At 44.4% G+C, this 11,834-nt stretch overlaps 1 protein-coding gene across 1 annotated transcript; it reads left to right on the top strand.

Annotated features, from left to right (window-relative positions):
* The first annotated feature begins 7,860 nt into the window (after positions 1 to 7,860).
* On the top strand, positions 7,861 to 11,054 carry LOC123411226 (protein transport protein SFT2-like). The gene is made up of 4 exons (XM_045104164.1): positions 7,861 to 8,269; positions 8,416 to 8,683; positions 10,317 to 10,421; positions 10,683 to 11,054. Exons 1-4 carry the CDS (start codon positions 8,070 to 8,072, stop codon positions 10,788 to 10,790), a joined length of 681 nt encoding a protein of 226 aa, XP_044960099.1. The 5' UTR covers positions 7,861 to 8,069; the 3' UTR covers positions 10,791 to 11,054.
* The last annotated feature ends 780 nt before the right edge of the window (positions 11,055 to 11,834 follow it).

The following is an 11,834-nucleotide window of genomic DNA, read 5'->3' as shown; positions in this document are numbered from 1 at the left end:
CTTGACTAATATAAACATTGAAGTGGGAACCATCCCCTCCTTTCCTGACCGCGACCGTGTCGGCCCCGCGGGCGACCGGTCGCGGTCGACGCTTTCCTCCGCGAGCCCCTCCCTTCCTCCTCCCAGCCGTCGTCGGCCTGGCCCGGGCAACGCTGGCGGTCGTGGCCCCTGACCTTTCCCCTCCCGAGGCTCCTCCGACGCGGGGCGGAGTGACTCTAGGCGGTGCACCTTAGTGGCGGCGGGGTTTCCTCGTGCTGGCGCGGGTAAGCTCTTGGCAGCGGCGACGTCGTTGGTGACGGGGTGATGCGGCAGCACGGGTTGGTGGCGCCCGCCAGGCCTAGATCTGGGCCTTTTGGGTGGGCGGTGCACCTTAGTGGCGGCGGGGTTTCCTCGTGCTGGCACGGGTAAGCTCTTGGCAGCGGCGACGTCGTTGGTGACGGGGTGATGCGGCAGCACGGGTTGGTGGCGCCCGCCAGGCCTAGATCTGGGCCTTTTGGGCCCCATTTGGGTCCGGGCGGGCCGGCTTCATGGCGTGGCGTCGACGTGGCCCTCGGGAGGTGGTGGCGGTGCGTCCAGCTGGTGATGCGCGTCGGTTCGATTATCGGCATGCAACAACATGGTGGTCACAGCTTTGCGGGCCTGATCTAGGCCCGATCGGGTCCGGGTGGCCTTTTTTGCCTTGATGGCCGCGTTCGGACGACATGCCGCATCGGTGCTGGAGGCACGGGCCTCCGACGCGACGGGGGTGGAGGTAGCTCCCTCCCGTGCGGCTTCAGTGCTTCTGCCCGTGCCTCTAAACGCTCCTTGTCTTTGCTCTCTTGACCTCGTGATGGTGTTTGCAGCGGGGCGGCGTGGTTGGGTCCAGGACGGTGGTGGCGCGTGCTTGCAGGTGGCTAGTTGGCTGGATGGCTCCGGTTCGAGTGGGTGGTGGTGTTTGGGGTGCGGGAGAAATCCCTGCCGGTTCATCCGGCTTCGACGCCGCGACGCCTTAGGGTGCCGATATTCCTTCATGAAGGGCGTCGGTGCTACCCATCCCCCGCTCCTCATCGCGTGCCGGAGAAAAACCTTGTCGGGCAGCAGCAGCGTTAGCGTCGCATTCCTTGTTGGAGGTGCGTCAGAATCTGTTTACTCTATAACGACGCACCTATGTTGTGCCAAAGTATGATGAAAAGCACATCGTCTTGGGATTGATCATTAGCGATGGTAAAAAGTATGATGGATAATATGAGCATCATTAGGCGATGCCGATGAAAAGGAAAAGTGGCAACAAAATTAAATGGGTAGCTAGGAGCGTGCAAGGTTTTGTTTTCCCTGTTGCAATGTGCGGACACATTTCCTAGTTTTACATAATATATTTAGACTATGACATGTGGTTAACACTAGACCGCCTTAGATCTTAATATATGGACTCAAATCATTTTTTCTTTGCCTATAAACTCTTAAATTGAGTGAAAATGCATTCTCTAACATGTCAAATTTGGTGTTTGTTGAGATAGTGGTGTAGCTTAGTCAACGCTTACTTTCCTTTCCCTCGTTTGATTTTCAGCTGGAGTTAAAATAAAATGGCGCGACAACTTCGCAAATTGCTAGTTCATCAATGGCTATTGGTATGTTTGTTTGACAAACTTGGAGACGAAGATCGAAGTGGTAGAGTTGAAATTCGTACTACATACCTAAGATGAAGGATTCAAAGTGAATGGTTTCAAAGGTACTTATATTCTTCGAAAAATAATATTACTTCTATAACTTTGTTTATATATTCCATGTAACAATCCAATCAAAGTATTTTCAGATCTCTGCATAATCCAAAAGGATTTCTCAGAAGGGCGTTTTCAAGAAATCAATCTACATAAAGTATGTATCAACATCAAAGGAAAATACCTTCTTCAATAACCTTAGTTTGCTTGTTTTCTTTCACGATTTCTTTCGTTTCCTTTGTCTCCATGACTCGACATGCACAACCGTGTCCCAACCCACGTCATCTCCCACGGGGCAGCTAATCCTCCTACCCCGCGATCCAAAAGATGACGTAGTCCTTGATCACCAACGGGATCTCGAGGTACTTTACTGGAAAGGGGTCGAACCGACACCCCCATTACCGTTGCTGGCTCCAAGGCCTCCACCTTATAACAACCAATAGGGGGCATGGAGCATTTCATGAAGTTGATGTGTAGACATGAAGGATGCCCTAAGAGCGCAAGTAAGATGCCAATAGTGAACAACTCATCTCTATCTGAATGGTAGAAAATGATCACATCATCAACATACAATGAGATACCGGTCGTTAGATCACAAGGTGCTAGGCCGTGAAGCAACCCAAACTCAATGGCCTTGCCCAACAACTTGTCGAGGGTGTTAATCACTAACAAAAACAACATGAGAAGAGTGGGCTTGCCTGAGGCGACTTTTTTTCTTGTTCTGCGTATTTTTTAAGACGAGCGACATAAATTGAACGGAAAATAGGATGATTATGGTTTACAATGTAATTTTATTTGTTGCTGAACTTGTGTGTGTATGTGTGTGTGTTGAATTGTTCTATTTCATTGTATTGAATAATTTTTTGATTGTCATTTACCAAATACAGGGTACACTTTGGGCATCCTTTTCTTTTCCTCATTATAAGGCTACTAAGGCAAAGTTCTCCTCCTCTTCAAGCTTCACTCTTCTCCTCTCATCTGCCTGCGGCTCTGACTGCTCGTGGTGAGAAGGGTAATCCCGTTGCTCTCCTTCCGTTAGTAGTTTAGTATAGAGTTTTTTAGTTCTCACATGGGACGATGCTTGAACGGATGATGGCACTTCATCTTCAAGTTGGTCTTCGGATTTCGATTCTCCTCGAATTCGTCGGTCAGGAAGGAGTCAACGGAGGTTCGACGTAGATTTTTGTCATTTCTTTGGGACAACGAGGTTAGGGTATTTCGTCATGCATGTGCAATGACAAGATCTCGTGTTAGGTGCTTCAAATCGCTTCAAACATTCAACCATGATGACTATGACTCGAGGACACTGATCCTTAGAGGCACGTGCACGAAAACTTTTCGGTTGTCATCCATAAATTCAGCCCGACTCTCGTATGGAAAAGACAATAACAACACATCACAAAAAGGTGGGCAAGAAAGACAGCAGGTGTTGAGCCAAAACCCGAGTTCATACACAATCATCATGTTGGTCAACCATCCGAACCCCTTCTTATCTCGATGTAATTTTTTATTACGTTTTATACTTACTAGCAAAATGACCCGTGCGTTGCCATGGAAGAAAAAAAACATAATCTTCAATGATGGTGACCATATTATGTTCACATATCATCGCTTGATTTAGAAATTTTGTGCACAAATGCAAAAAAATGTTTCTTTTTTTAAATTTATTCACAAGTTGAAGCAATCTTTACATTTTCAAATAATATATATCATGGTTGTCAAAAATCTTGGTAACTCAAAGATTTATTCTAAATTTTAAGATTTTTTTTAGAAAAAATACAATAATAATCCGATCCATCCAATAGTTAATTCTTCAAATTCGCACAGATATATTGTCACAAAGACTTTGAAGCATTAATGTTTAACTACATACATTAGATCTATCGTGAACAATTTTACAAATATGGGAACAATTTTAAAATCAAGAACATTTTTTACAATGTACAAACATTTAGTAAAAATCGTGAATATTTTTTATATTTCGAATGGGTTTAAATATTTTTTTTGAATTGGCGACCAATTCAAGAAAAGACGAACATAATTTTTGATGTTGGAGGATTTTATTTTAAATTCACAAACATTTTTTGAAACACATGAAGTTTTTCTGAATAAACAAATATTTTATAAATCAGTAATATATTTATTAAATGCATGAACATTGTTTTGGAATTTGCAAAAAAAAAAAATCCTGCGCTTTTTTTGAACCCTATTTTTAATTCAAAATAAAAATTCGTCAGCATTTTAATTCAAATTCCTATTTTTTAATATGCAAAAGTTTTTGTAATTCTAAATTATTTAAATTATAAATAAACAAAAATGGAACGGAAAATTTTAAATAAAAAAAGAAACTATCAAAACAGGCATTAGCTATTTTTAAAATTTTAGGACATTTTTTAAATGCATTAACATATGTTGAATTAGAAAGCATTTTGTTAAATGACTTTAATAATTTTAATACATGGAATTGTATTTGAGATCATGGACTTTTCTTATTGTACAAACATTTTTCTAAAATTGCAAACATTTTATTGTATATGCGAGCATTTTTCACAAAACTCCGAGCAGTTTTTGAAGTCACAAACATTTTAATTTTTTAAATATGTTGATTTATAATTTTCAGTTTATTAAAATATTAAAAATTATTTGAAGTTCTAAATTATTTAAAATAAAAAAAATAAAACGGAACTGAAAATAAATAAATAAATAAATGGAACTAAAAGCAGGCGTCTGTGCATGGACCGGCCCATATGGTGTGCTGGATATTCTCCCGGCGTGCAGAGTGTAATATAGGAGGTTCTTACATGGGCCGGCCCAGTCCAAGAATTTTCGCTTTGTGAAACGTTTTTTATTACTTAGCGGTGGCATGGTGAGTAATTTATGCAAACTTTAGGGGTAATTTTTAAGACGGACGACCAGAAATCGTATTTGATTTATTATTAGGGAGAGATTTTTTAAATAGTAAGTTTGGGTATTTTGCAGAAAGAATGCACTTTGGTGTCATCATTAAGGGAAAGCTTTCGGGTATTCTTCGCGGACTGGGATCAGGTGACATGCCTACAGCATGTCACGCTGCAACATGCGCCCTCCCATCCGCCCTTCAATCTTCATCCAACGTCCGACAGCGATCCAAGGCAAAATATACTTACAGACAATAAACTACACATGTAAAATACATCAGACTACTGTTTTCAAAGTTTGTTCAATAGAATCATCAACTTTTCAGTCATTATATAATATAAAGAGCAGCTATATTTTTTTAATCAAATTTACCATGTTTTGTTGGTCCTTTAGTTATTCTGTGCTTCCCCTTGAGTAACTTATCAAGCCAACTTTTCTTTCTCCTTAAGTTCTTTGACTGAACCTCTTTTTTCTTCAACCGTGCAGATCTAAGCAACTCATCTACTTGCTGGACATTCTCTTTGTCTTTACATAGTTCATTCATGACACTAGTGGATGCATTGAGTAAATCATGTATATGCGGAGCGACGGAATCAAGTGCATTATCCAATAGAATACAACATTGTGGAGAGTTGGCTGCTTTTTGTGCCATTTTGTGAAATTTATAAGACAAATCCTTGTATCGAAGTTCAGCTTCCATTTTTGGATTTTCTACCACATTCCTTCCTTCTCTGTCTTGTATACTTCCATTGCGAGCTTCTCTAGTCCACCTCTTCAAGACATAATGTGCCGGCAGTGTCTTTATGTTCATCAAATGAAGCACTTTTAGACCATGTGCACACAAGATTCCTGTCATATTGAACATCCCACAACTACATGAAACCGTTTTGGTTAAAGGATCACCTATCACTATGCGCTCCTCCTCAAACTGTAAATCTTCATGCAATCTCGCAATGGCAACAACAAAACTGTTATTTCCATCCAATACTCTACAACATGCAGCCGTTGATCTTTCATACTCACCTTGGAAAGCCTCAAAAATAATTGGAGTGTATACCTCGCTTGCTTCCACCAACATAGGAGTCTTCATCTTAATTATTGGTATATTCTTTATTGCATCAAATTCATATTCTAATTCAACTCTTCTTTTTACTGCCACTGTCCTCTCAAAATGCATCAAGAATCGAAGAATATGAAAATCTGATTTCAAATGATTTTTCAACGCATTGTTGAAGCTCTCACTTAATTGTGTACTTCTCACTCCCAAGCTAAAGACATCTCTCATATAACATTCAGCCCATTTTTCTTTCACTTTGTAGATACTATCTAACCAAGTTTGCTTATGCACTTTGAGCCTCATGTTGGCAAACGCTTTGTCAAATGCTACCTTGTCTTCATAGCCATACATACAAGCACCAAAATCTGTGAGAATATGAGGCTCTTTTTCTTCATCCTCCACTTCATCTCTCTCTTCCACTTCATCATTTTCTTCGCCCTTCACAGAAGTTAAGTGTTTGACAGCATTTTGCATTATATGAAAGGTGCACAATCCATGATATGATTCTGTGAAGACCTTTTCTATGGCTTTTCCCATTGCAGCATCTTGATCTGTATAGATAGTTCTAGGTTGCCTTCCATTATGTGCGGCTAGAAAAGTCTCAAAAAGCCATATAAAGGAGTCACGTGTTTCATCGAACATCAATGCAGCACCAAAAATGGTTGTTTTTCTGAACTGGTTCAACCCAAGAAAAATACCAAATGGCCTATGCTCTTTGTTTGTGCCAAATGTAGTGTCAAATGTGACAACATCGCCAAAGTGTGCATAGTCAAGTAGCATTTTAGCATCAATCCAGAATATGTTGCCTATATGCTCCTCACTATCCAACTGCAAATGGTATTTGAATGCTGCATTCTCAGCCTGCTTGTCATGAAAATAATTCAACATACTTCCAGCCTGTCCATAAGCCAACTCCCGCTGCCGCTTGCTTCGCAAATGGTTCTTTTGGTCATGGCAAGTGTAACTAAGGTTGTTAGGACCACCAACTAGACGACAAGCATACTCATGTGAAGCTTTTGGCATAATTCCAGAATCATCGGCTGTTTCTATCTCGAAAGCTTGCACTTATGAAATCTTCCTTTGTGATGCTAACAAGTGGCGGGTTTGTGGCAATTGAAGGCGATGATTGTGCTCCAAAACGACTTCGGTGACTTCAAAATTGTTGGCAACTCGATCATATGTAACAATCACATGAGCCTTACAATTGGTTCTTGTTTCAGCTCTAATACACTTTGGCTCATGATCTGTTTGGTTTTTCCTTCGATGGCCTTCATTTGAACAAACAAACCAGCGTGAAGTAATCACACCATCACATTTGCTTTTGATTGTGGATCTTTTCCTCACATCAAAGCCGATGTGACCCCCATAATCTACCCAAAACTCCCAAGCCTCTTCCGAATCTCTGAACCTCATACCTACTTTGGGTGTCCTCTTTCCAATTTCTGGCATTGCACAACATTCAACTCTGTCAAATGAAAACAGGGGTATCTTAGCTGGAGTTACACTCTGCCCATCAACCACAGCAAGGACCTGCTTTTGACATCAAAATAATAGCAGGTAAGCGATGTTTGCAACCCAAACAAGCTAAATGAACCATACATGCTAACTTAACCCATATGCTAATTAAATCCATACTGATGTGCAAGGAAGAGGAGAGGCGACCTGGGCGGCTCGGCGGAGCGGCGTCAGGGGCGGCGTTTCGACCGTGCGGGGGCTCGATGGAGCGGCGACTCGGGCGACGGCACGACCCTGCGGGGGCTCGACGGAGCGGTGACTCGAGCGGCGACGCGACCCTGCGGGCGCTCGACGGAGGCGGGGCCGACGCGACCCTGCGGGCGGCGAATCAGGCGCGGCGACCCTGCGGGCGGCTCGACGGAGGCGGGGCGACGCGACCCTGTGGGCGCTCGACGGAGGCGGGGTCGACGCGACCCTGCGGGCGCTCGACGGAGGCGGGGGCGACGCGAGCGCGACCACCAGTCCGCGGCGACTCGGGCTGCAGCGGCGCGACCACCAGTCCGCGGCGACTCGGGCTGCAGCGGGAGCGATTTCATCCAAGCTGTATTTTTTTTATTGTCTGTAAGTATATTTTGACCTAGGATCGTTGTGGGACGTTGGATGAAGATTGAAAGGCGGATGGGAGGGCGCATGTTGCAGGTGAAAGGCGGATGGGAGGGCGCATGTTGCAGGGTGACATGCTGTAGGCATGTCACCTGATCCCAGTCCCTTCTTCGCTGCATACTTCGCCGGAAAGTTATCATCGTCAAGCGAAAAACGTTCAATAATTACGAGTCTGCTCGTTTACTCCCTCGATCTCTTTCGCTCCCTCCACCCCCGCGACTCGTCACGCACAGCCGCATCCCAGCCCACCTCAATCTCGCCTCGCCGCCGGCAGCTAAACCCGCATCCCCCTGCCCGCGATGCAGAAGACGGCGCAGTCCTGGTTCACCGGCGGCACCGCCTCCCCCAGCACCGCCGCCGAGTCGCAGCCCTCCCTGCTCGCCGACTGGAACTCCTATGCCGCCACCCGCCCGGACGCCTCCTCCTCCTCCCCCCTCCCGTTCGACATCGAGGCCGCCGTCCGCTCCGCCAACGACACCGTCTCCGGCACCTTCAATGTGTAAGCTCCCTTCTCCCCAGCCCCAATCCCTCAGATCTGACCCCCTCCCTCCAAGCTCCGCTGCCCTCCGAGCTGAGGGATCTGGGCGCGATTAGCTCGCTAGCTCCCCGCCCCTGATCTAGCGCGTTCTGATCCGTGGGCTGCAGGGTGACCAAGGGCGTGCGGGAGCTGCCGGGGAGCTTCCAGGGCGCCACCAGCAGCTTCCCCTCGGGGAAGGCGCTCATGTACTTCGGGCTCTTCCTCGCCACCGGCATCTTCTTCGTCTTCATCGCATTCACGCTCTTCCTCCCCGTCATGGTGCTCATGCCGCAGAAGTTCGCTATCTGCTTCACGCTTGGCTGTGCTCTCATCATCGCGTCGCTCTTCGCGCTCAAAGGACCCGCCAACCAGCTCGCCCATATGACGTCGAAAGAGGTACTCTATTGCCGCAGATTGCCGCTATGCCTGTTCATTTGCTTACAGTTTCGGAAGGAATTACTAATAGTCTTGTTTGGTAGTGAGGAGGTAAATATTTACCCTGTCAATACGATTTTCAGGTTGCAGCTATGGTTGTTCATTTGTTTTAAGTAGTTTATAAAGAAATTACTAATAGTCTTGTTTGCTAGTGAGGGAGTAGAGATTACCCTGTCAAAACTCATCCGTTGTTATTTTTAGTCAAATACGGTTAGGGCTTTGTAACATGTGGAAACAAGTTCGAAATCTTAATTCATTACTAAGTGCTCTCTGCAGACAGCTAAAGACTGTCATCAGCTAGTTCATCCTGTGTATGTGAATATCATGGAAGCTGCATAATAACGAAAAATTCTTGAGGATCAGTTGTAGCTTAGCTGGTGGTCATTTTGTTGTGCCGAGAGAAGTTAGTTACTGCTTTGGATAGTGATAGGAAAAATGAGTCAAGACAAAACTTGGGTGGATTGAGTGGTAACTGGACAAGGTAGTTATGATATTGTCCTTTAATCCTCTTTGGTTGATTGTGTTCCATATAACTTTGCTGAGTTGATTGGGTAAGTATTTTCTTCCCCAAATCTCCAAAATAGGGCTCTCTAAACCTAGATAGAAAAATCTATGCTGAAAAGTTATTTGTATGAAACATGCTACACATATGAAGGGTTCCCAACTTTTAATTTCTTATAGTGCCTGATAACAAAAAAGGTAACCATCACTACCTAAATTGAAGGCTTGAATTCAGCCGATCATACCATTACCTCTCACGGAAGAGAACCAATAGCTCTGAGACTGCGATCTTACATCAAGGATGTTCTTTGTATGAAACTATGAATCCCTTACGTGGATCTTTACGTGCATAACTTCTTCACTTGAGAAGAAAAGTTGAAGGGATAATTATCCCCTTCTATTGTCTATATAGAATGTTTTGAATGAAACTAATATAGGAGTGACTGACCAATATTGTGATGCTTAATTTTAAATAAGCAAGTTAGAAAGGGCACTGTGGAAAAACTGAGCACACAGATCAAGTAGGCCTTTCCTTCAGTCAACCTATTCAAACTCAGTGTTTAGTCTAAATTGCCATTCGCTTGGAGTTAATCTGGTTGTCGGGCTGAGCTCTTGAAATTAATAGTTTTGGTTCAGGTCTTGAAGATCTAAAGGACGTTTCTAACTCATGAACTGTCCCAACAAAAATATATATGGAACCCCCTTATCTTTATAGATTGTACACAACCTGGAAAACTGCAAATGCTTTGTGAAGTCCTTTTAAATTAATTATTTTGAATGACATTGAACCATTAACATCAAACATGTATTCTGCAAGAACTGGCCTATCACAATTCATTAATTCAAGAAATCCAAATAACTTAATACTCGAAAGAAATAAGAAAAATAATAGCGTAAGGATGTAATGTATAGCTTATGATCTTAACACCAAAAGAAGGGAGAGTAGTGCAAGTTGGCAACCTTGTGACAGGACTTCCAGCGAGTTCACTTGCTTGTTGTATAAGTTTTTAAATGCTTATGAAGTTATGCAAGAAAAAAAAAGATGCTTATAAAGTTATACAAGTTCTCTTATTTGCCTAGTTTTTTTTTTCAGAGGCTACCATTTACAGTGGGGTTCACTGGATGCATGGTTGGTACGATATATGTCTCTATGGTGCTTCACAGCTATTTTCTGTCAGTGATATTCTCGATCCTCCAGGTGTGTCTTTTTATCTTCTCTTGTCTTCATTCCAGCGCCATTTCCTTTTAATAAGCTTGCAATCAGGGCCATGATTTGATGACCAGCTCTATAATGTCTTCCCCCCTTCTGTATTTAGGGGCATAATGATTTCCTTATCCCTATCTAAGCATGCTTTTCTAACTCTCGGAAACAGTTCAGTGTGCACTTGCACTGGATGTGGTTTGAGGCGCACTCATGCCTACTTCTTAAGAAGTGACCTTCCTATTGCTTTTGTTCCAGGTCCTCGCTCTTGCTTACTACACCATATCCTACTTCCCTGGAGGCTCTAGTGGATTGAAGTTTCTCTCGTCAAGTCTCATGTCTCCAGTATCAAGAATTTTCAGCTAGCAATCCCTAGTGGAAGAAAAATGTATGTGATGATCACACCTGTGCCCTTGTAATCCCTGAAGTATCTTTTGTATGTAGTTGCTGATCAACCCATTATAGAGATATATCAGATACCGTCACCCCCTCCCTTTCCACTACCATTTGCAGATGTTAGGCATCATGCGTTTGTGTGTGGATTGGAAAAGGTTTGTTGAGCTACTGTATCTGAAGTTCCCTTGTTTGCATATGTTATGGGAATAAAGTTACCACTACCGATTCTGAAAAGGTTGTGCAGTCGTAGGAGTTGAGTGTGAACCAGGTGTGCAGTTTTTTGAAAGTTCTTGCTCAATAATGCAGACAAGGGGGAGAAGTGTTGCATAGGCATGTATGCAATTTGCTTTTGCGCGGAAGAGGAAGATCTATTGAACACGTAAATGTTGTTACAATCACTTTGAAAACGCTCTAAAGCAAAAATCGGAGCAGAACGCTATGGGCCTTTCATTTCGCCAACACAGCTAAGAGCAACTCTAACCGATCCCCATAACCGGTACCCCTCTTAACCTGTACCTACCCGATCCTCAATCGGCGCCCCTATGGCCGGCAATCCACAACGCGGATATGCGCCGCCACACCCTCCGTAGGTCTTTTAGCGGGGCCTTCTTGAGCCTTTGTCGCCTCGCCCATGGGACTTCCGCCCGTCGCCTCGCCTCGGCGTCTGACATCCATGGGTGGCGGAGACCACGGGCCGTGAGACCCGCACCAAAAAGCGACTCGGGTCCTTCGACACCACGGAGCTTGCGACGCCTGTCCACCTCGTCCCGCCGGCGTCCCGAGTGGTGAATGCGGCCATCGAGGCGGACGCCCCTGCCAGTACTCAGAGCTAATGGATGCAGAGCGGGCGATCTTCTCAAAGCGCGTAGTTGACGGGAGGTCATCAACATCTACGACGAAGAACAAAAGGAGGAGTTCATCGTTCAAGAGTGGCGGTGCATCTAAGCATCTTCCCTGACTCCAGCGACGACGACACCGACTCGCCCAGACCCAATGGAGGTGGGGTGAGCGACC

The sequence above is a fragment of the Hordeum vulgare genome, chromosome 7H (genome assembly GCF_904849725.1).
Source record: "Hordeum vulgare subsp. vulgare chromosome 7H, MorexV3_pseudomolecules_assembly, whole genome shotgun sequence".
Classification (NCBI taxonomy): Eukaryota; Viridiplantae; Streptophyta; class Magnoliopsida; order Poales; family Poaceae; genus Hordeum; species Hordeum vulgare.
The sequence above is the reverse complement of the archived record's forward strand: the minus strand, read 5'-3'. Positions and strand labels throughout refer to the sequence as shown.